The sequence below is a fragment of the Hypanus sabinus genome, chromosome 23 (genome assembly GCF_030144855.1).
Source record: "Hypanus sabinus isolate sHypSab1 chromosome 23, sHypSab1.hap1, whole genome shotgun sequence".
NCBI lineage: Eukaryota > Metazoa > Chordata > Chondrichthyes > Myliobatiformes > Dasyatidae > Hypanus > Hypanus sabinus.
In genome coordinates this window covers 5,168,376-5,194,195 of record NC_082728.1, presented here as the reverse complement: position 1 = coordinate 5,194,195, position 25,820 = coordinate 5,168,376, and the positions used below count along the sequence as shown (strand labels likewise).

The 25,820-nt window shown below is 44.6% G+C and overlaps 1 protein-coding gene across 1 annotated transcript in view; it reads right to left on the bottom strand.

Moving 5' to 3' along the window:
* LOC132379897 (sulfotransferase 2B1-like) overlaps positions 1 to 25,461 on the bottom strand; it is a 39,876-nt gene extending 14,415 nt beyond the window's left edge. The window contains exons 1-5 of the mRNA XM_059948204.1: positions 25,235 to 25,461; positions 9,289 to 9,497; positions 7,436 to 7,562; positions 4,927 to 5,021; positions 1,223 to 1,403 (exon numbers count right to left, since the gene is read on the bottom strand). Coding sequence (XP_059804187.1) covers positions 1,223 to 1,403; positions 4,927 to 5,021; positions 7,436 to 7,562; positions 9,289 to 9,497; positions 25,235 to 25,370 — 748 coding nt within the window. The 5' untranslated portion in view covers positions 25,371 to 25,461. The remainder of the gene's footprint in view (positions 1 to 1,222; positions 1,404 to 4,926; positions 5,022 to 7,435; positions 7,563 to 9,288; positions 9,498 to 25,234) is intronic.
* Positions 25,462 to 25,820: the final 359 nt, after the last annotated feature.

Below are 25,820 nucleotides of genomic sequence, written 5' to 3'. Positions count from 1 at the left end.
GAAAAGGGTCCCAGCTTTAGGTGTTTGGGGTGAACATCATAGAGGAGCTCTCTTGGACCACCAACACCCCCTCGGTAGAAGGGAAGTGCCTATACGACCTTAGGAATTTAAAGAGAGCAAATCTGCCCCAAGGTTGCTGTAAACCTTTACCGATATGTAATTGAGAGCACACTGACCTACTGCACAACACGACAGTAATGTACACCACATGCAACAAGGTCAAGCACAAAGCACTCCAACAAGTGATCCGCAATGCATAGAGCATCACTGAGACACAACTAGCAGATATGGATACAATCTACAGCTCACTGCATCCAAATCATGACTCACCCCACACCTGTTTAATCTCCTACCACCGGCAGGAAAAGCAGACACGTCCCCGCATGGACTTCCTGACTGAAAAACGGCTTTATCCTCTGGGCTGTCGTATAACTGAACAATGCCCCATTTTAGAGTTGTAACTTAGGAGTCTCTATAAATATCTCGGGTGTTATTGGAAATGTAGTCACTGTGTTTTTAGTAATTGAACTGCTGGTATGCTGTTTTGAACTGAATGGAGTAGCATTGTAATCTTGTCATTTTCAGCAATGACAACTAACTTCCAACTAACTAAACTCCAGCAAGTGTGGGCCCAGAGCCATCAAACGCTCCTCATATGTTAACCCCTTCGTACCCAGGATCATTCTCGTGAATCTCCTCTGGACCCTCTCCAGTGCCAACACGTCTTTCCTTAGATGGTCTAGTACTACTTTCCTGCGAGAGGACCAGAACCTAGTGTAGGGTTCGGAGGCTTGAATGCCACAGTGATCCAGAGAGCTATATTGACAGTCAGGGCCTTGTGCTTAGGCTCTTGATAGGGTCACCGATGCCAATCAGGTCAAAGGGTACAGGCCAGACTAAGAGTGGCCACTGGTCCTCCAGGTTTGGGGGTTAAACTAGGGGCTAACAAGCCTGAGTGGTCAAACATAACTTCCGGAAACAGCAATGAAGAATCCTTCTACATCTGAGCGTGACGGTATTCCTGAGTCTCCACCCAGGACTTGCCTGACTGACAGTCGTGAAAACCGAGAGGAAGCTACTGACATGACAAAGGAAGCCCAGAACATCACCAGAGAGGAAGGGACTTCATTGTTGCCCTAAATGCCAGTGGGTTAACGGGCAGCAAGTAAGCTGGCATTATTTTGTTGTACAAGTGATAAAATAGAATGAATCTGAACCTTACCTTTTCTTAAGAAGTTGTCTTTCTCTTGATTGATGATGTCTGAGGGTACGAAGCTGTAGTTCGACATGTTGTTCTGCTTCATTTTGTTGAACTTGGTTTGGTTTGCAATCATGTCAATCAGATCGCTGCTCAGCTGCTTCCCCAGAAATTCTCCAACTTTTGCCAAAGTATTCAATGTGTCCTGAAAGAGTTCACCCCACCTTTTAATAATATGACACCTCATTGGGCATACCTGATGGGCCGAATGGCCTAATTCTCCCCCTGTCTTATGGTCACATCATGCATTAGCTGTCAATGCAAGCATTTCATTTCATACAATAATTAGATATTCTGCTAAATAAGATTAAAGATTAGCTTCGTTTGTCATATGTCATTGAAACTTAAGTGAAGTGTGTCATTTGCATTGTTATGAATGTACCACAGCTCTGAGGGGCCGAAGGGGTGGGAGCAGCCCCCTCCTTCTGGAAAATTGCAAGATCACTATTAATTCGGGTCTCGGACCCAGGAAATGAGAGACAATGCAACAGTTTTGACCATTGTTCTTAGAGACACCAGCTACCAGGGACGTGGACACCCTCAGGCAATGTGGGGGTGAGGATTGCATCACCCTACTTTGATGGACATCTACAACTCTGCAAGTCAAGATAAAAGGGGACTGCAGGAGGCGGTACCCCAGCGACGCACCAGAAGGACACACCATCGTTCAGCGCTCCCGTGCTAGCGGGAAGCCATTCAAAGCCACATGCGTTCCGTTTCTCCTTTGTCTGGGGAGCGGGTGGCTGATAACACCGAAAAGGACTTTGAACTAACAACGGGGAACCAACGCTCCCCTGATTCAATGGAGTTGCTTCATAAAGACCCAGGCAAGTTTTCCTTTTCTCACCAATCTCTCTAAAACACGTGAAACCCAACGATTCCCAAAAAGGCTGAAGCCTGCAGACGTCTGAGTGACTTTTATATTTCCAATGGACAATATATTATCCCCTAGACAACAATAGAGATTATTTCTTAATGATGATTATTGCTATACCCGCGCTTTAGATTGAGTTTTGCCGACGTATATGATCTGAATGTTTGTATTAACCTTACTTTTGTGCCGCCTTTATAAATAAAAACATTTGAAAATAGTGCCATCAGACTTCAACGGACCTCTCTATCTTTGCTGGTAAGTGATCCAGTTATGGGATACGTAACAGCATCAAAATCAAATCGAAGATTCAAAAATTCAAGTAAGTCAGCGAAGATTGTGCTGGCGGCAGCCTGTAAGTGTTCCAGCATCAACATAACCTACCCACAACTCACTAAGCCTAACCCCTTTGGAATGTGGGAGGACGCCCATATGATCATGGGGAGAATGTACTAACTCCTTACAGGCATTGGTAGGAATTGAACCCCAATTGGTGATTACTGATTCTGTAAAGAGACGTGCTAACCACTGCACTGTGACACCCAATAACATCTGGAAAGAGATTGCCTCACTGACCAGGAGGGACAGGAGATGATGGAAATCTGCAGCAGCACAGGATAACGAGCTGGGGGAAGGGGTGGAGAAGGGCTGGATGTAGAAAGTGTTTGCACCCTCTTCTGTTAGAACATCACTTTAACCCCCTTGCTGCAAGTTTCACTAGTCCAAGTTTACTTGTCATTCAGCCATGCATGAATACCAGCAAACAAGACAGCATTACTCTGAGGCCAAAGGACAAAACACCATACCAACAGCACAAGACACATATGGCACGTGTAAAATAGCAGTAAACAAAGTCACACAAAAAAAATAGCCCAGGTTTCTGAGTCCATGAGTGTTGTCGGCAAGAGCAAGCCTGCAGCAGTTTGCAGTCAAACGCAGTCCAGCTTGTCTTTGACCGAGCGAACCCTGGAGGGCAGCGCTGACGTCAGCATGGACGCCCTGATGCCTCTCTCCTGGGTGTCTGCAAACAAGTGGCAACACGGCATGAGGCCTAGTCCTTCCTACAATGGAGGCCACACAGCTCCCCTGCCATCTATTTCACTGATAAATCAGACCCGCAGCATTCCACATTACCAATGTCCGACAGGGTCCTGCGATCATGAGAAAGACAACTCAGACAATCAGTCATTGTTAGACTGCACGTTGCCTCCCCCCCACACCCCCCCCCGACTCCAATGCCTCCCTGTAGCAGACAGCAACACGGTCTACACCAAGTCCAGCTTCTTCGCCAATGAGCAACTTGCTGATGAGGTAGACCTACAATACTCAAAATTCTTTGTGTCAAGCAGGGTCTTTTGATCATAGAAAAGGCATTCACAGTTGGTGGCTGGTAAAAAGACTCTTACTAGGAAATGGTTATCACAGGAGAGCCCAACTTTAAATACATGGATGGAAATTACAATGGACATTTACAAAATAGAGAAGATAACAGCATCTGTTAATCATAAGCTGGAACAATTTGATTCATACTGGGAAAAATGGTTTAACTACATAATGCCTCATAGGCCTGATTTTATTCTCACGAATGGATGAATCTGTTGTAAAAAAAAAGATCACTTCCTACTTGTACATAGTTCTTTCCTTTTGCTTGTTTTTTCTTTCCACTCTTTTCTGTAAGTGTATATCCCAGATAAATACTTAGTGGAGATTTTGTGATATATATGATTATATGATATATGTGTACAATGTCTGAAATACATCTTATGGAAATGTTTGTTTGATGAACTTCAATAAAAAAAATTACAAAAGAAAAGAAAAGGCATTTACAAGAGACAGTAAGAACTTTGGCTGTCCCTGTAGAGGGCACTGTTTCTGAGCATGCATGCATCTCATTGGATCTGACTGGACATAGGAGAGTTCTGAAGGGCCATGGGCCAAGTGCAGGGGATCGGACTAGCTCACCGGGCAACGCAGTGGGCATGGAGAAAACAGACCAAAGGGGCTGTTTTCATTAGAACATCACAGCACTATCTCCGACCCTTCAGTGCATGTGTTGTACAAATCTTTTAACCTATTCTAGGATCAATCTCCAACATAACCCTCCAATTTTCTATCATCCATGGGCACAAGAGTTTCTTAAATGTCCCTAATGTTTCTGCCTCTACCACCACCCGCTGGCAGTGCATTCCACACACTCACTACTCTCTATGTAAAAATAACTTGAATCTGACATTCCCCCGATACTCTCATCCAATCTCCTCAAAATTATGCCCCCTTATATTAGCCATTTCCACCCTGAAACAGTCTGACCTTCCCCTCAATCTATGCAGCTTATCATCCTGAAGCATTTTTGTGCTGTGTGGCCCTCTAACTCGAATGATAATGACACTACCTTCGGGAAGGAGATACAGGAGCATCAGGATTACGACTGCCTGACTGGGTAACGGCTTCTCCCCTCAGACTGTCACTAGGACAGTGAGCTGCTTACTGTTTACCTGTGCTGTGCACTCTCAATTGTATCTTAGTAATATATTTGTGATAGTATTTTGTTTTATGTGCTGAGTGCAGTATATGTATGGTGGGTGCACTGTGGTCCAGAGGAATGTTTCCTTTGGTTGCATATATGTGCAGTTAAATGACAATAAACCTGGACTTGAATTTGATCACTTGGTCTTGCGTATGCTGCATACTGCTGTGTGGGGCTCATGTGGACATGGGGTTAAGAAGTCACCTTCACTGAATGAAAATGAATGTTTGGATGCTCCCTTCTTCCTGCTCAGAAAAACAATATATTTACCTGCTTCATCTCTTCATAGGTCAGAAACAAGAAGTTCTCCTGATCTTTTTCTGGCCACCAGCTTTTAATGTGGTCAAACCAGGAACCATAAAGTACTACAAGAGACAAAGCAAATGTTACTTCACAAACAAGAGAAGATCTGCCATGCTGGAAATCCGAGCAACACACACAAAATGCTGGAGGACCTCAGCAAGCCAGGCAGCATCTATGGAAAAGTGTCCAGTTGACATTTCGGGCCAAGACCCCTGGGCAGTAGTGGAGAAGAAAAAGCTGAGGGGTGGGGGGGGAGGGGAGAGAGAAACAGCAAGTGAAAGGTGAAACTTGGAGGGGGAGGGGATGAAGTAAAGAGCTGGGAAGATGATTGGTGAAGGAGACAGAAGGCCATAGAAGAAAGTAAAAGGGGAGGAGCACCAGAGGGAGGTGATGGGTGGGCATGGAGATGAGGTGAGAGAGGGAGAAGAGAGGGAGGGGGGCATTACTGGAAATCGATGTTCATGCCATCAGGTTGGAGGCTACCCAAACGGAATATAAGGTGTTGTTCCTCCAACCTCATCACAACAGTGGAGGAGGCCATGGAAATGGGAAGTGGAGTGAAAATGGGTGGCCACTGGGAGATCCCAATTGTTCTGGCAGATGGAGTGTGGATGCTTGGTGAAGTGGTCTCCCAGTCTTCATCAGGTCTCACCGATATACAGGAGGCCACAACAGGAGCACCAAAAATTACTTCATGAATAATGATGCGATGCTAGAATATTCAGGGTTGTTTAATATCATTTCCAGTAAAAAAAAAAGCGTACAAAATAAATACAAACAAAATAGTTGTTATTATGGCATTGAAAAGGTAAAGAACACAACAAATATAAATGCACAATTTAGCTTATATACATGGATTGATTGTATGTCCATAAAGTGAAACTAGGCACAGGAGTATCTGTACATAAGGAGACTGACTGGAAACAATAAAATGGTGGTGGTTGGGGGTTTGGAGGGGTGAGTTAGTAGGTGGAAGTGTTGGGCAAAGTAACTGTTTTTGAGTGTGATGGTGCTGGCATAGATGCTACTTTGCCTCCTTCCAAAAAGGATGTGGTGCTGAAAATCCTACTAAAACTAGTGTAACGCCCCGGTTCATAATTTTACTGTTATGCTGTATGTATTCATTTTGGCAGTTCTGTGAGAGCAGCTGGTTGGGTTACTGCTGAAGATAAGGGATGATGCGGAATGTGTGCCATCCAATTAGCAGGAGGTTTTCTGGGTGAGGGACAATAAGGTTGCTCTTGGTGCCTTTGTTTGAGAGGAGATGAAAAGGGAAGACACTGGAGAGAACCGGTCATAGCATACGATCCAGTGGGAGGGCCGTTGTTCAAGATGGATTGTGAATGACGTTCGGAAGGTGGTGTGCGCTTTCACTTTGACTGAGGGCCCAGCGCGCAAGTGACAGAGAAATTCAAGATGAGCTCCAACTTGGGCACATTTGAGTGTTTAATTAGAATAGGCCCTTTTCTTTTTGTTATTTTTTTACTAACCCTTTAGTTAAAATTTATAAATATAATTCCTTTAATTGAATGCAGTGTACCGTCTGTAATTTCATGGCACCAATTTGTACAGGGTGGCAAATTACCCAGCATCTGCACAAACCGGGGGTTTGGAGTGGGAGAACTCCTCAATCTCACCAGTTTGGCAGGGCCAGAGCTTGTTTTTCCTGGACTTACTGGAAACTGGGCTGTCTCACTAGAATCAAGAACTAAAGGACATAATTTCAGGGCGAGAAGAGAAAGATTTAATAGGAACCCAAAGGGCAAATTTGTACTCAGATGGTGGTCAGTACGAGCTCCCTGAGGAAGAGGTTGAGGCAGGAGCATTTAAACAGTACTGTACAGATCCATGGGCAGCAGGCTTAGCAGGATATGGGTCCAGCAAGGGGCAAAAGGGACTAGCTCAGATGGTTGGCATGGATGAGTTGGGCCGAAAGGCCTGTTTCCATACTGTAACACTCTATGACTCTACTGTAGATTACTCTGAATTACCACAGCTCCATTCTATGCAAATATCCTGTGCACGGCTTGTCTTTCAAATGAAACTAGAATTGAAGGGAAAGAAACCAGATGAAAGAAAAATTGAGAGTTTGCACCATTCTTCAGAGTCTAAGTTGAACGGCCTGGTACGGAAACACCAATGCCCTTGAACAGAAAATTCTACAAAGGGCCGTGGATACAGCCCAGGCCATCATGGGTAAAGCCCTCCTATGGACTCACTTTGAAGCACTCTTCTTCTAGTATCCTATAATATTTATTGCTTATTTACTCATTTTTCTGTACTTATAGTTTGTTGACATTTGCATGTCGGTTGTTTGTCTATCTATCCTGTTGGGTGCGGTCTTTAATTGATTCTATTATGGTTGTTGGATTTACTCAATGTGCCCACAAGAAAAGGAATCTCAGGGTTATCATATATGTGACATATATGCACTTTGAAAATACTTTGAACAAGTTTAACATATGCAGGAAATTACCTTTTCCTTCCAGAAATTTATCAATGAACTCATCAAAGCTGCCTGGATTGTCCAAGAAGGAAGCAATATTGTGATAGTGGAAAGATGAAACAAGAGCATCCTTTGGATTTCGTGCCATGTATATAATCTGCAAAATGTAATAAGAATGACAGCCAAAATGTTTAGTCTGCAAGAATTGACATGCTTTTATGGGGATACAATTCAACGTTCCCTCCAAACTTCTTTTACAGCTGCGTACACCAACCATTTATCTGAACAGGAAAATTTTACAGAGCCTAAAACTGAGAGGCACTTTATATGTTTTTTTTTGTACTATGCATAAACATTGATAATAAGTTTACTTTGAAGTACTTCTCTTCACTATTCAGTTCTTGAACTGACTAATAAAACCCTAATCACTAAAGTTTAGCAACACTTTGCACTAAAATGGACATTTTTTAAAATTTTATTTTGCATTAAAACATGTATAATTTGTTTAATTTATGCTTTTCCTCACCAATGCTACTTATCTGATGCTCTGTACCTGTGATGCTACTGCAAGTAAGCTTTTCATTGCACCTGTGTGCACATGGACTGGTGTAGGTGACAATAAACTCAACTTTGACTTCATCACTTTTGATGCTTTCTTCAATCTGGCTCCTGCAAAGTCGGAGAACTCTCATCCTGTTAGTGATATCAGTGCGGTGACTGCTTTGATAGTTCCTAGCTCTCTTTAGAGTGTTAGAACACTACAACATAGAAATAGGCCCTTTGGCCCATCTAGTCTGCACAGAACTGTTTAGCTGCATAGTCCAATCAACCTGCACCTGGACCATAGCCTTCCAAACTTCTTCCATCCATGTACCTATTGAAACACTTAAACCACCCTCTGCATGAAGAAGTTCCATCAGGTTCCCCATAAATATTTCACCTCTAACTCCTAACCTCAAGTGAAATTCTCTTCTTGTCAAAGAAAAGGGGGGGGGGGAGTTGTGACATTTTGATATTCCTGGGTCCCTGCCCTACAATAGAATCATAGAAAAGCAGAGCACAGAGACAGGCTTTTTGCCCCATCTAGTCCATGCTGAGCCAATTCAACTGCCTACTTCCATAACCTGGACCAAAACCAAAGCCCTCCATACTTATGTCGGCCATGTACCTATCCAAACTTCTCTTAAACATTGAAATCAAGCTCTCATGCACCACTTGTGCTGGCAGCTCATTCCATGCTCTCACGACCCTCTGAGTGAAGAAGTTTCCCCTCATGTTCCCCTTAAACTTTTCATTCTTCATCCTTAACCCACGACCTCTAGTAGTAGTCCCCACCCAACCTCAGTGGAAAAAACCTGCTTGCATTTAGCCTATCTATACCCCTCATAATCTTGTACACCTCTATCAAATCTCCCCTGTCTTCTATGTTCTAAAGTCCTGATCTTTATAACTCAGGTTCTCAGTTCCAACAACATCCTTGTAAATTTTATCTATAGTCTTTCAACTTAGTTTACATCTTTCCTGTCGGTAGGTGACCAAAACTGCACACAATACTCCAAACTAGGCCTCACCAACATCTTATACAACTTCAGCATAACATCCCAACTCCTGTACTCAATACTTTGATTTATGAAGGCCAAAGTTACAAAGGCTATTTTTTAAACCACTTTATCAAACTGTGACACCACTTTCAACAAATTGTGGACCTGTATTCCCAAATCCCTTTATTCGAGCACACTCCTCAGTGCCCGACCATTCACTGTGTAAGACCCACCCTGGTTGTCCTACCGAAATGCAACATCTCACACTTGTCTGCATTAAATTCCATCTGCCATTTTCCAGCCCATTTCCCCAGCTGGTTGGAAGGAAGAATTATACTTCACTTTTGCCTTTGACTTATCAAAGGTCTTTGGGAGCATGTGCCTTTGAAAGTGTGTGGTAATCAGCCGAGGCGATGGCCTCTCCTCCAGTAGGCCTTTACAGAAGGTGTGCTCCAGCCACGGGACTCGCTGCCAGTTTGGGACGGTCAGCACTGGAGACAGATCGCCACCGCTGATGATCAGAGGCACTATTTCTTGCATCCATGTTGTACCTTTTAAAGAAAAAAAGATTCAAAGATTAGCTTTATTTGTCGCATGTACATCAAAACATATGTACATGCGTTGTTTGTGTCAAACCAAATCCGGGGGGACGTCACATGATGACGTAGGGTCGAGACGTTGGGATTCCAGCTCCCTCGCAAAAAGTAATGAAATAAGGTTTAAATGAAGAAGAGTTAACAAATATCTATTAGAAACTATTTATAAGCAACTCAGGATTATCTTTTGATATGGCTCCTAAACTGAAACAGAAGAAAGCTACTACTTCAAAGACTGCGCAAATCGGCGGGGAAAAAGGCCTAACCGTCTTGGCGAAGCCTCGGACTCAAGTTGGATCTTCTCCCGACGAAGAGCATGGCATTTCTGATGTTGCGGGAAAAGAAGTTGCAGCATTGCCGGCGGTCTCTAAGAAGAAACGGCAAGAACAATGCATGCGCAAAAGTATGCATGAACAGATGTTAACAAAAATACAAGCTTTAACTACGGTTGAAAGTGAAATTGAAAGTGAGTCGGAAGTTGAAACAGACTCTTTGGGAAATCCAGAAGAAAAAGAAAAGAAGGAAGAGATTAAAGGAGACACAAAAGATATCCTGATATTTATAATCAATAAATTAAAAGTTATAAGAACAAATATGGCGAATGAATTTAAAGCTATAAGAACAGATATAAGAAGCAAACAGAATACACTTGACAATGTGGTGGAAGAACAAAAGAAGATGGATAATAAAGGTAAAGAGATGGAAGTAAAAAGAGAAGAAAACACGGAAAGAATAGAAAAGATAGAATACGATAAGCTTGCCTGGACAGCAGAAAGAAAACGGATAATGGAAAAAATGGATGCGCTTGAGAACTCTAGTAGACGAAATAATATTAAAATTGTTGGTCTTATGGAAGGTACAGAGGGAGAAAATCCAATAAAATTCTTTCAAGAATGGATTCCGGAAATTTTGGAAATGAAAAAAGGAAGTCAAGTAATTGAAATTGAAAGAGCACACAGAGCTTTAAGACCACGACCTCAACAAGATCAAAATCTGAGATCAATTTTGATAAAATGTTTAAGGTATCAAGATAAAGAAATGATCTTGAAGGCAGCTACTCAAGGTGCTAAAAAGAGAAATGGGGCATTGATAGTAGAAGGGAAAAGAGGTTTTTTTTTATCCAGACATAAGCTACGATCTGTTGAAGAGTCAGAAGGAATTTAATCCAGTGAAAAAATCTTTATAGGAAAAGGCTATAAATTTTTATTGAGCCACCCAGCAAAATTGATAATTTTCCTGGATAATGGAGAAAGAAGATTCTTCGTTGACTACCGGAAAGCAGAGGAATTTGTACAAGAGTTACCTGATGTCCATGAAGAGGACTAAAGAATTATAGAAATGGAATGGACTAATGATGAAGACTGAAATAAGGTTGGACCTGATGGACATTTATAAGAAAAAAAACGGTCGAGGAGTATTAATTGAGAGTAGAGACATTAATTTTTTTTTCTTTATTGATATATTTTTCTTTTTTTTTGCGGGGGAGCTGGGGGAGCTCCTGATCGATAGCTGCAAGTTTCACGTGTACAATCATGGCGATTGCCATGACCCGTAAAAGAGGGGGGGGGGTAATGTTGTGTTCTTTTTATTCGCAACATTAATGGGGGGGTATTTTGTTATTTTTCTTATATATTAGTTATCTTTTTTCTATTTTTCTTCTTCTTTGCCTGGATGGTTGAGGAGAGACTCATAGCAACATGGGGAATTATAAAGAATTCCCAAGGTACTATGAATGATTAATTTACTTAATTTTTTAAGTTTTAATGTTATTGGAATTAATGGACCTGTGAAAAGAAAAAGTTTTAATATATATTAAGAAAATGAAAGGAGATATAGCTTTTTTTTACAAGAAACACATTTAACAGAAACAGAACATAAGAAATTAAAGAGAGATTGGGTTACAAAAGATAGGATTAAATACATAGGTCCTTTGAAGATAAAATTATAGTAATTGGGGAAAGTAAAAAATAAATATCAAAATTATTTTGAACTCCATGGAACATGTGGGGATCCTCTGATATCCAGGCAATCTTTCTCTTCTTTCTTTTTTCTTTCTTTAGATAAGGGTTAAGGGGGGAGGGTTAAGGGGAGGGGGGAGGGTTAATATTATCTTTCTTACTATTTTACTATTACATTTATTCTTTGTAATTTCTAAAATTTAATAAATAAATATATATTTTTTTTAAAAACACAAATCGGTAAGGATTGTGCTGGGGGCAGGCAGTTGTGGAGGCCAAGTCTTTATGTATATTTAAGGCAGAGGGTGATAGATTCTTGATTGGTCAGGAGTAAAGGGATACGGGGTGGGGGAGGAGAAGAAGGCAGGAGATTGGGCTGAAAGGGAAATTGGATCAGTCACGATGAAATGATGGAGCAGACTCGATGGGCCAAATGGCCTAATTTGCTCCTGTATCTTATGGTCTTATATGTAGAAATATGTGAATTGCAAACATCATCATGCTATCACACACCTCGCTTAAAGTAAACTCCAAGTTACACCTGCATTTCAGACTCCTGTATCTTCCTTCGAATTAGTTTTAATATTTTGAAGTTACAAAACTTAGCAACAGGTGTTACGTTCTGTAACTCCAGACCATTTAGCCAACTGAAAGGAAAACAAGAGAGAATAGCGTCTTACTTCATTTTTTACTTTAAGAAAGGCGCATCACATAAAAATATTCTTATGATTTGGAATTCCAAACCAACAGTGAGAATGAGGTATTTTTAAAAAGAACCCGAGACGACTACTGACCTGCTGAGGCACAGTGAGGCTTTTGTGTTTAAAATTAGCACATTTCGCTAAAGTACAGAACATACGAAGGCCTGTTCCTCTTGACTCCCGTCTTTTCCATTTAAATAGTTTTAAAAAATAGTTTGGAGTTACCAGTGCCAACATATAACATATATAACCATATAACAATCACAGCACGGAAACAGGCCATCTGGGCCCTCCTAGTCCGTGCCGAACTCTTAACCTCACCTCGTCCCACCTACTCGCACTCAGCCCATAACCCTCCACTCCTTTCCTGTCCATATACCTATCCAATTTTACCTTAAATGTCACAACTGAACTGGCCTCTACTACTTCTACAGGAAGCTCATTCCACACAGCTATCACTCTCTGAGTAAAGAAATACCCCCTCGTGTTACCCTTAAACTTCTGCCCCCTAACTCTCAAATCATGTCCTCTCATAGCGTAGCTACAACATGGCGTAGCCTTTAGGTCTTTGGAAGTCAGGAGGATATCCACAGTGTCACAAGGAGACAGTGGCTGCTAACGAACTCTGTTCTTACAGCTGGCACTGTAACAGCCTTCTCCGAGGATCATCACCATGTCGTGAGTTCCCAAGATCCAGTCTGGGGCTTAGCTCCTGTTGGGGTCGCCCATGGCACTCTTTATCACCCAGGTCTAGGGGAAGGTTCCAGACAAACAGCGATCCCACCAAGACCGCGGTGGTGGAGCTGGCGGGAGATGATGACACAACACTGTAGCAGTGAAGGGTCGGTCGCCAGTTGTCCTGCACTCCACGCCACTGGACCCCAAGCCCAGTCTGTCAAGGAGCGTGTGGTGGCTGTCCCTGTATCAGCCTCCCCACGTCAAACAAAGTCTCGCATCAGCACTCTCCATTGACGGAATAATAGACGGCCTCTTCTGAGAACATCGAGTGATCATGGGGTGGGGGCATTATGCCAACCACTATGGTAACTGTGACGTACCTGCTCAGCCACGCTTAACGGCTAAAAGCAAACGGCAGTTCCTTCACACAGAAACATCTGTGATATCGCCACTTGGCACGATTTTATGGCCCTTTCTGTAATATTTGATTGCTTGCAGACAAGCTAGTCTGTGATAATTTATGTACAATTTGCACTGTGTGTGTTATCTGAAGTAACATAACTGCCACAACTGTCAAACAAAATTCCTACTGGACCTGGGCCTCACTGTATTTGTGTACAACTATCGGGATAACTTCAATCACTTGTTTTTTGGTCGATTGTCATTCTTTGCCTGTTTACATACAACTAATTTATAAATTCTATTTTATTTCAAATTTAGATTCATTTATTTATCCCATGTATATCGAAAGATACAGTGGACCTTAGGAGGACGATGGCACCTAACAGCGACTCCTTTGCTTGCATCTTTGGAAACAGCACTATTTCGATCTTTGATATCTCATTTTCCCCCTTTCAAGGTTCTTTTGAAGACCCTGGCCCAGAGTTACACACTGACTTTGGTTCTTTGTGGAAATGGGACCCGCTCTCAGGGCCTCACGACCGGCCGCTTTTCGATATGCCAAGGACACGGCCTGGAAGACTAGCGTGCCACCAGGGTGCCGGATTTTCGTGGCTCTGGAGGCGGGCGGATTCCAGGCCGCTGCCCGGTGTGTCGTGGGAATACACAGAAGATCGGAAGATCGAAAGCAGCGAGCTGGCTGCTACCTGTGTGTCCAGGGACCCGAGTTCTTTGGGAAGAGCTCGGGAAAAGCGACGCAACAAACTTTTAACACCATAAATCAGCGAGTTGCTTTGTTACGTCTCCCCTCTCACTGCAAAAGAGGGACACCTCTTATTCTCTCATTAGGGAGAGAGAGGGCCTGTGGTGTGTCAAATACCGGGTGAACGAGTGGTCTTTGTGGTACTGCAAGTCTGTGTCTTTATTCACGCTTTGCTGCACGCTGGAGTGCTCAGTGAGGGGTGCTGATGCTTTTTTGCTGGTGGGTGGGGGGTTGTTTCTTTGCTGGTACTTATGCGTGGAAGGGGGAGCTGGGGGGGGGGCTTAGGGCTTCTAACATTTAACTGTCATTCATTCTTTGGTGCACTGCTCTATTTTTTGTGATGCTTGCGAATTAAAAGAATTTCAGGATGTATATTGCATACATTTCTCTGACATTAAATGTACCTATTGAAACCTGTCGATCAACCTTCAGGCTCCAATCTTCAGTATCGATCCCCTGGATTAGCTAATGGCGGAACCCCAAGACTTCACACTCAAACTCAGGACCAGCCCTCATAACTCCTGCTTGTTTAGCCTTCAAACACGGAGTGGGAGCCTGGACGAACGATTCTCAGGATAGAATATTTCAACAATAAATTTACTTCGAACTTTCAACATGACAATAGACTTGAGTTAACCTGACATGTGAGATTCCACGCTGGAATGCAGGAGAGGCAAACAAAAAGCTTTTAAAATTACAGACATTCTCAGTTTGCAATTGCTTACTTTGCAAATTTTTGATACAACGTCGACAACACTGAGACATGGTGGTGTTGATTGTCAAAGCCATTTCCTGCTGTAATGTACGCCTGGAGATTCTCAGTATGTAGGAATACAGTGTACCAAATGCTCCAAGTTTAACTCCACAACCTACAGACTCACCCTCAGGACTCTACAACTCAGGATTTTTTATTTACTAGTTTTAGTTAGAACTTGCATGATTTGCACATTGCCTGTTCATGTATAGTTTCATAAATTCTATTATGTTTCTTTATTTTCCTGTAAACACCTGCAAGAAAATGAATCTCAAGGTTGTATATGGTGATATACTGCATATCTACTTTGATAATAAATTCAGTTTGAACCTCGTCCATTGCATCGTAGCTCTCCCGCTCTCCTACTGCACATCCGTAAGACCAGGTGGAGGTCAGGTGACTGTTATGTGAAACACTTGTGCTTTTGTCTACAATGGCAATTGTGAACTAGAAAGACGACATCTTCTATTCCTGGGTTGTCTACAACCTGTTGGTACCTAGACTGAATTTTCCAATTTCAGGTAATCTACACCTTCTGTTATCCTTTCTCTCAGCTCTTGACCTACCCTCTGTTCCTATCTGCCCATCAGCCTCACATTCTGCCTGCTGGCTCCCCTTTCCTTCTCCTCCACCTGGGTTGTGAAGTTTGTTTTTTTTATTCCAGCAGCAGTACATCAAAGGTATAAAAATATTACTCAAGTCAAGTCACTTTTTTCATTATCATTTCGACCATAACTGCTGGTACAGTACACAGTAAAAACGAAACAACGTTTTTCAGGACCATGATGCTACATGAAACAGTACAAAAACTACACTGAACTATGTAAAAGCAACACAGAAAAAAAACTATAGACTACAGATCTACCCAGGACTGCATAAAGTGCACAAAACAGTGCAGGCATTACAATAAATAATTAACAAGACAATAGGCACAGTGGAGGGCAGTAAATTGGTGTCAGTCCAGTCTCTGGGTATTGAGGAGTCTGATAGCTTGGGGGAAGAAACTGTTACATAGTCTGGTCGTGAGAGCCTGAATGCTTCAGTGCCATTTCTAAGATGGCAGGAGGGAGAAGAGATTGTATGAGGGGTGTGTGGGGTCCTTCACAATACTGTTAGCTTTCCAGGTGCAGCATGTGATGTAAATGTTTGTGATGGCGGGAAGAGAGACCCCGATGATCTTCTCAGCTGACCTCACTATCCACTGCAGGGTCTTGCGATCCGAGATGGTGCAATTTCTGAACCAGGCAGTGATGCAGCTGCTCAGGATGCTCCCAATACAACCCCTGTAGAATGTGATGAGGATGGAGGGGGTGAGAGATGGACTTTCCTCAGCCTTTGCAGAAAGTAGATTCTCCGTCAGGTGAACACCAAGAAATTTGGTGCTCTTAACGATCTCTACCGAGAAGCCATCGATTTTCAGTGGAGAGTGGTCGCTCCGTGCCTTCCTGAAGTCAACAACCATCTCTTTTGTTTTGTTCACATTCAGAGACAGGTTGTTGGCTCTGCACCAGTCCGTTAGCCACTGCACCTCCTCTCTGTAAGCTGACTCGTTGTTCTTGCTGATGAGACCCACCACGGTCGTGTCATCGGCGAACTTGATGATGTGGTTCGAGCTGTGTGTTACAATATATAAATAGTACAACAAGAGCTGAAATAGATGTGCCTCCTTCCTGATGGTAGTTATGAGAAGAGGGTGTGTCCTGTGTGGCGAGGATTCTTTGTGACAGATTACAGCCATTACAATGTAAAGGGGGTTTTCTTCTTCTTCTTTGTTAGTGTGTATGTAATCAAAATGGCTGTTTTGTTAAAAGTAAGAATGCTTCTTTGTTGCGAGAGAGCGCTGGAAGCTTGTTTGGGTTAAAATTTACTGATAACGAGAATTGTATTCCTTTGTAAACCAATTGGGATTAATGTTGTTCTTTCTTCTGAGTCTGTAAGCTATTGTTGGCGGGCTTTTGGGGAGATCGGCGCGAGGGGGTGAGAGAGAGGACGCGATGCTGTAAACTGGGCGAGGAACGGACCCCAAGCGGGGGTCCGAGGCCAGGAGGTACCCCGAGGAGTGGAGACGAAGATAGATGTGCTTGGTTGACCACTTCGGGAGGTCCCAAGCTGCGAGTCGAGGAGTTCGGAGGGGGTCGAATGGTGGCCAGAAGACTTCAGTAATTGAGCTCCAACGGTTGTACACGAAGTGGTTTGGACTTTGATAAGTTTGGTGCCTTTTCTTTATTTTCTTTTCCTTCATGTATACTGTATCATTATTAATTACTTAGTTAGAGTAATCTTTATAAACTGTAATCATTTAATCGCTTATGGTGTACGGTCTGTTTTTGGGCGAGGTGGGGACATCACACATCATTCACACCAGCTGATTACCCAGTTTGGCGGGGCCGAAGGCTGCTCCCCCTAGATGAGAATGAGCTGAGCGAGCCTGAGGCAACCCAGGGGGTTACAATGTCAGTGACAGTACAAAGTTCAAAGTAAATTTATTGACCAAAGTACATGTCTCCATACGTAACCCTGAGGTTCATTTCCTGCTGCTGGCTGTAAAGAGATTGTACGTTCTCCCCGTGACCGAGTGGGTTTCCTCACACAGTCCAAAGACGTGAGTTAGTAGGTTAATTAGTCACATGGGTGTAATTGGGCGGTGCGGGTGCACTGGGCTGGAAGGGCCTGTTACTGTGCTGCATCTCCAAATGAAGTTTAAAAAAAATAAAGAGCCAAGTAAGTATGGACTTTGAATGAAATCAGCATGGGTGGGTTCCCTGAACTTTAGACAGTTTGACTCAGTTACGGGAGCATTTCAAGTGGAGGTCCTGTATCTGGGCGGGTGAAAAGTCACAGACTAAACTGCTGACGGTCCAGCTGCTGCTCACCCTGCCGAGCTCCATCAGAGTAGCTACAGTTCTTAAAGGAGTGAATGGCTTACTAGGAATGCAAAACAGATTCAACAGTACTGTCCTTAGATCCGAAAACAACTTAGGGTGCCCTTTGCTCCAGTGGCTCCATGCCGGTTCTCAGAAGCACGTTCCCTCCCGTATCTGAGCCAGTGCAACAATCTCCTCCCTCACACACATATATAACTCCGCTACGGATGGCCCCAGCTGGGCTGTGAAAGAACGAGGGTTGGGCATGACGCCATCAATACCACCCTGTGAAATCCCAGAGCAGCAGAAACAGCAGCAGATGCTCCAAAGACATCAGTTCTGGTCGCCTCACTGCAGGAAGGATGTGGAAGCCATTGAAAGGGTGCAGAGGAGATTTACAAGGATGTTGCCTGGATTGGGGAGCATGCCTTATGAAGGAAGACAGGTTGAGTGAACTCGGCCTTTTCTCCCTGGAGCGACAAAGGATGAGAGGTGACCTGATAGAGGTGTCTCAGATGATTAGAGGCATTGATCATGTGGATAGTCAGAGGCTTTTTCCCAGGGCTGAAATGGTTACCACAAGAGGACACAGGTTTAAGGTGCTAAGGAGTAGGTACAGAGGAGATGTCAGGGGTAAGTTTTTTACTCAGAGAGTGGTGAGTGTGTGGAATGGGCTGCCGGCAACAGTGGTGGAGGCGGATACAATAGAGTCTTTTAAGAAACTTTTAGATAGGTACATGGAGCTTAGTAAAATAGAAGGCTATAGTTAAGCCTAGTAATTCTAAGGTAGGGACATGTTTGGCACAACTTTGTGGGCCGAAGGGCCTGTATTGTGCTGTAGGTTTTCTACGTTTCTATTCCCAAAAGAGGAAGGATCTTCACAGAGACGTATAAAGTCATGTGGTGAAATCAGAAGTGACAGGGGCAATCAGTCATTGGCCCAAGATCGAGGACTCTGGAGAGCTGCCCTACCCTACTAGGCTGATGGAACTCAGAAGACGACAAAAGTACATCAACTCATGAGCAAATACAAACGGGTGTGGATGGATATTGAGATAACGAATAAAACCAAGGACTGGCAACTCCTTCAGAGCTGCTAAAGTCACAATGGACTGTGTCGTGTCTTTCCACTCCGTAACTCCAAAGCATAGACTGAGAATGTTATTGAAGGGCAAAAAGGCACCGAGGAAAAAGTCCACACGAGGCAGCTTTGGATGACATTGCAGCAGGTAACATTGGAAAGACAGGTGCAGCAGCCTGCAGTCCCACACCGCCAGTTTCAGGAACAGCTACGACTGGAGTTTAGGAGTTGGACGGTGCCCACTGAGTGAGCGGGAGCACAAAAAGTAGCGGCAATTTCACTTCTGTGAGCAGGTGAACATTAAAAACTCATGCTCAGTGCTTCGTGGCGGTTTTCAAAGTTGGACTGCACCCAATCACTGAATGGAATTCGTTGGAAAGGGTGAATAAAAATAAGGCGAGGGCAGATGACATCAAGACTAGGGGTGTAGTGGACAGCGAGGAAGGCTCTCTAGCTTGCGGAGGGATCTGCATCAGCTGGAAAAATGGCAGATGGAATTTAATGCAGACAAGTGCGAGGAACAACGAGGGTAGGTCTTACACGGTGAATGGTCGGGCACTGAGGAGTGTGGTAGAACAAAGGGATTCATTGCACGTGGTGTCACAGGTAGATGGGCTCTGTTTCTGTGCTCTACTTGTCTATGACCATGATGAAATGGTGGAGCAGACTCAATGGGCCAAATGACATAATTCTGCTCCTATACCTTATGGTCTATGGCCTCAACCATTTGGTTCTCGAACTAAGCTGCACAACTATAACAACTACAAGACTGTAACCAATTTGATCTCTTTGCACTAAAATGGACTTGTTCTAATTGCATTCCTTCTTGTAAAAATCTTTGTTAAATTAATGTTCTTCTTGTGAATGCTGTTCTGGGCATGCGGTGCTGCTGCCGCTCTGGGTAAGCTTATGTAACCCCCTGGGTCGCCTCAGGCTCGCTCAGCTCGTTCTCGTCTAGGGGGAGCAGCCTTCGGCCCCGCCAAACTGGGTAATCAGCTGGTGTGAATGCTGTGTGATGTCCCCGCCTCGCCCAAAAACAGACAGTACACCATATGCGATTAAATGAGTACAATTTATAAAGGTTACTATAACTAAGTGATTAATAACGATACAGTATATATGAAGAAAAAAATAAAGAAAAGGCGCCAAATTTATCAAAGTCCAAACCACTTCGTGCACAACCGTTGGAGCTCAATTACTGAAATCTTCTGGCCACCATTCGATCCCCTCTGAACTTCTCGACTCGCAGCTTAGGACCATCCGAAGTGGTCAACCAAGCACATCTAGCTTCATCCCCACTCCTCGGAGTACCTCCTGGCCTCGGACCCCCCCCGCTTGGGGTCCGTTCCTCGCCCAGCTTACAACATTGCGTCCTCTCTCTCAACCCCTCGCACTGATCTCCCCAAAAGCCCACCAACAATAGCTTACAGACTCAAAAGAAAGAACAACATTAATCCCAATTGGTTTACAAAGGAATACAATTCTCGTTATCAGTAAATTTTAACCCAAACAAGCTTCCAGCACTCTCTCGCAACAAAGAAGCATTCCTGCTTTTAACAAAACACAGAAGCCATTTTGATTACATACACAGTAACAAAGAAAAAAGAACCCCCCTTTACACTTATCATTGCACTGATAAGCGCAAAGAGACACTAAACTCGACTTTCAACTTCAAACATTCATTTCGCAATTCAGCCGGAAAAATTATGCAATCTCCAGATACATTAAAGCAAGACAGCCCGCAGACTGTGTAATCAGCAGAATCCTACAACGTGGGAGATTTCCAGAAAATCAGTCATATCAATCAATCACCCCCATTGGTATGTGTACCTTCATCTTACCCTTCCTGAACACCACAATCAGCTCTTTCATCTTACTGACGTTGAGTGCCAGGTTGTTGCTGCGACAACACTCCACTAGTTGGCATATCTCACTGCTGTATCCCTCTCGTCTCCATCTGAGACTCTTCTAACAATGGCTGTATCATCAGCAGGTTTATAGATGGTATTTGAGCTGTGCCTGGCCATACAGTCATGGGTGTAGACAGAGTCGAGCTGTGGGCTAAGCACCAATCCTGAGAGTGCGTCAGCGATGATCATCAGCGAGGAGGAGGTGTTATCACCAATCCACACAGATCGTGGTCTTCCAGTTAGGAAGTCGAGGATCTGACTGCAGAGGGAGGTACAGAGGCCCAGGTTCTGTAACTTCTCAATCAGGATTGTGGGAATGATGGTGTTACTGTAAATGCTGAGTTAGAGTCAATGAACAGCATCCTGACATAGGTGTTTGTGTTGTCTAAAGCTGTGTGAAGAGCCATTGAGATTGCATCTGCCATTGACCTATTGTGGCAATTGGCAAATTGCAGTGGGTCCAGGTCCTTGCTGAGGCAGGAGTTCAGTCTAGTCATGACCAACGTCTTAAAGCATTTCATCACTGTCGATGTGAGTGCTACTGGGCAATAGTCATTAAGGCAGCTCACATTATTCTTCTAAGGCACTGGTATAATTGTTGCCTTTTTGAAGCAAGCGGGAACTTCCGCCTGTAACATTCATCTGGTAGTGAAGCATTGCTGCCATTCATGCTACTGGGTTTTGCTTTGTAGGATGTAATGTCCTGCCAGAGTTGTTGTACATCCAATGTCACCCCCAACCTCGTTCAAAATTGTCTCTATGCCCTTGAAACAGCCCTCTGCAAGTCATACCTGGCTTTCTGATACAGACCTGGGTCACCAGCCTTGAATACCACAGATCTAGCCTTCAGCAGATGACATACCTCCTGGTTCATCCATGGTTTTTGGTTTGGGAATGTACAGTAAGTCTTTGTAGGCACACACTCATCCACACAGGTTTTAATGAAGTCGGTAACAACTGCAGCATACTCATCCAGGTTCAAAGATGAATCCCTGAATACAGTCCAGTCCACCGATTCAAAGCACTCCTGTGCTTCCCTTGTTCATACCTACTTTCTGCGAAGGCTGAGGAAAGTCCTCTCCCACCCCCCATCCTCATCACATTCTACAGGGGTTGTATTGAGAGCATCCTGAGCAGCTGCATCACTGCCTGGTTCAGAAATTGTACCATCTCAGATCGCAAGACCCTGCAGCGGATAGTGAGGTCAGCTGAGAAGATCATCGGGGTCTCTCTTCCCGGCATCACGGACATTTACACTACACGCTGCATTTGCAAAAGAAACAGTTTTATGAAGGACCCCATGCACCCCTCATACAATCTCTTCTCCCTCCTGCTGTCTGGGAAAAGGCACCGAAGCATTCAGGCTCTCACGACCAGACTATGTAACAGTTTCTTCCCCCAAGCTATCAGACTGCTCAGTACCCGAAGCCTGGACTGACACCTTGCCCTACTGTCCTCTTTATAATTTATTGTAATGCCTGCACTGTTTTTGTGCACTTTTTGCAGTCCAGTGTAGGTCTGTAGACTAGTGTAGCTTTCTCTGTGTTGTTTTTTACATAGTTCAGTCTAGTTTTTGTACTGTGTCATGTAACACCATGGTCCTGAAAAATGTTGTCTCATTTTTACTATGTATTGTACCAGCAGTTATGGTCGAAATGACAATAAAAGTGACTTGACTTGATCCCCTCAATTGGTGCTGCAGTTTTCAGTCTCCGCCTGTACTCAGGGAGTAGTACAGCCAGGTGATCAGACTTCCCGAGGGAGGGCGTGGAATAGCACGGTAGGCGTTCTTGATGGTGGTGTAACAATGGTCCAGTGTACTGTTTCTTGTAGTGTTGCAGGAATCTGTTGATGGTAATTGCTTAGTGAGTTTTTCAGACCGGCCTGGTTAAAATCCCCCAAAAAGATGGTGAAAGCATTAAAGAGAGCCACGTTGATCCCATTGTTCAGATCATCTAAAGCCTGACTGACACTGGCCTGAGGTGGAATGTATACTGCTACCAAAATGATCCCGGAAATCTCCCGTGGTAGGTAAAATGGACGGGCGTTTAACTGCTAGATATTCCAGGTCTGGTGAGCAGAATTGGGACAGCACCGATATATTTGTGCACCAAGAAGAATTAAGCATGAGGCACACTCCTCCACCTCTGTTTTTGAGAGACTCTGTAGATCTATCCTGACAACGTATAGTAAACCTGTTGATCTGAATTGCTGCATCCGGTACAGAAGGGATTAAATAGAATTCCGAGAAGCGAAGGACACACGTGGTCCTAATGTCCCTCTGATGCAGTACCTGAGATGATTGATTTCTATTGAGCTGTGCCCAGCTACACAGTGATGGCTGACGAGAGGGTTAAGTTGATAGTGAGGAGGAGATGTTATTTCCAATCCACATTGGCTGATCTCCTGGTGAGGATACATCCAGATAGTCTCTGCTAGGCACTGCAGTGGCACCTTGCTGCACCACACACTCCAGATGCCAATCAAACTCGCCAACCAAAGTTTCTCCTCAGCCCAGTGCGTCGCTCCTTTTGCCAACTTCCCCGAAGAATGGCACCCAAGACCAGACAAAACCCAGGACCTGTTTTGTACTCTGTATACCTTTACAAATTAAACCCAGAATTACATGCATCAATTAACCACATTCTGAACCGGCGGTCTGCACTTTCAAAGTATAATACAGCTGGGGTGGAGATACATCTCCACCAGGGGAGATGTAAGGCATCCCTTCCCTTGGGCGTTCCTACCCTCCTAGCCTGCAGGTCACCCTTGGGCAAAGCATAGCCCCTGCTTAGCCCCCTGATCAGGGTCACATGAAGCCACGGAGATGGTGGGGAATGGTCGTATGAGCAGTTGTTGCTTATCACAAGTCCTGGTTTTGCCACCACTGACACTAGGCAGGCAAACTCTGAGCGGTATTGATAATGACTGGGGTCACCCCGCCTTGTAAAGACGCTGCCCAGGAGAAGGCGATGGCAAACTACTTTTGTAGGAAAAAATTACCAAGAATAATCATGGTCATGGAAAGACCACGATCGCCCACATCCTCTGACACAGAACGTAACAGAGGAACTACTATACATCACAGAGCAGGGGCCAACTTGAACCACAATGGTGTGCCAAAGTAAACTAACAACTAGTCCTTTCCTGGCGACACAATGTCCACACCCTTCCTCTCTGCATACTCATCTAAACAACTTTGAAATGCCACTGTTCTGTCTCCGTCCACCACCACCCTGGCAGGCACCCGCCAAATTCCTTTGCACGGAGGGTAGTGAACCTGTGCTACACACAGGGGCGCTGTAAGGCACATGGCTGGGATTTGCTTTCAGTTTTCAGCCCTGTAAAAATTTCCTGCTCGGTGCAATGGCTGATCTGTGCAGCGTTAAAAAGAGGAACTGTTGACTGACAGCTGTACAGGTCAAGTCAGCGGGTGTACTTAAGGGGGAGGCTGGTAGGCTTCTCTAGCATCTCAGTCCACCCCCCTTCCATAACGCGGGGGGGCTGTGAATCCATCAGCTTCAGATCCGGTTCGTAAACAATCTCCTTGTTTACGACGTGGGTCAACCAAAGGTCAGTTATTTCTTCAAGAATGTGCAGATATCCTTCAGGGTTACCAGCTGAGCCGAATGGAAGAAAGAAAACGTATAACCCTTTATAACCTTGGTGTTTGGGATTTAATCAGGTTGCACCTGGGGGCAGGGAGCGTTAAAGGCGATTCGTGGATACGTGGATCATGCTGCCTGGGAGGGGAGGAAGGAGAAGAGGCAGATACATTAGGGGCATTTACCAGGGGTGGGGGAGAGGCAGATACATTAGGGGCATTTACCAGGGGTGGGGGAGAGGCAGATACATTAGGGGCATTTACCAGGGGTGGGGAAGAAGCAGATACATTCGGGGCATTTACCAGGGGTGGGGGAGAAGCAGATACATTAGGGGCATTTACCAGGGGTGGGGGAGAGGCAGATACATTAGGGGCATTTACCAGGGGTGGGGAAGAAGCAGATACATTCGGGGCATTTACCAGGGGTGGGGGAGAAGCAGATACATTAGGGGCATTTACCAGGGGTGGGGGAGAGGCAGATACATTAGGGGCATTTACCAGGGGTGGGGGAGAGGCAGATACATTAGGGGCATTTACCAGGGGTGGGGAAGAGGCAGATACATTCGGGGCATTTACCAGGGGTGGGGGAGAGGCAGATATATTAGGGGCATTTACCAGTGGTGGGACATACATTTTGACATTTAAGGGTACGTGGATGATAGGGAAATGAAGGGGTATGTGGGAGGGACACACACGGAAAATGCATCTGCGGAGGGGAATAAACAGTCGATGTTTCGGGCCGAGTTCCCTCGTCAGGACTGGACTGTGTTAAAGGGTCGGCACAAGGTGGTGAGCCGTAAAGAGCGCGTACCGTGCTGAATCTCGGCGTTTAAACAGAGATAACGAGGCGGCACAACATTCCACCGAGTTAGAAGGCGTAAAGGGTTCAGCAGAGAGTGCAGAGCTCCAGGGAGAGGAAAAGAAAGTCCCTGTTGTGGAGTTTACCGAGTCCACTCCCCACACCCCGAACTAATGCCTACCTGATTTGGGGTAGGTGGCAATGAAAACGTCTTCGTCCCGGACCTGGAACTCCTCGCGGGCGTATCTCAGACTTTCCTCCGAGACAACGTGCTTGGGGAACGGGATCCCCTCGTATACAATGTTCAGATCGCTCATGGTGCGGGCTCCGGAGACAGGGACCCGGGTACGAGATCAGTGAGAGCGGCTCCGGCTGAGACTCTCCCCTCAATCCCTCCACGCCTCTCCCCGCCCCTCTCCTCTCCACGCCCCTCCCCGCCCTTTCACTTCTCAATTTAAAATCTTTTTACTAATTATTATTAAAGATCAACAAAAATACATTAAGGTAATCAAGTCAATATGTCAGTATATACAATAAAGAATTAAATTAGCAAATAACTGATTAACAAAGCTAAGTAATAAATCAATAATAATTCACTTCTCTTCCCGTCCCTCTCCTCCACTCTCCTCCCCTCTCCCCGTCCCTCCCCTCCCTCCTTCCCTCTTCCCCCTCTCCTGCCCCTCCCCTCCTTCCCCACTCTCCTCCCTCTTCCTGCCCTTTTTCCCTTCCCTCCTTCCTTCACCCCCTTCCCCCTCTCTCCTACTCCC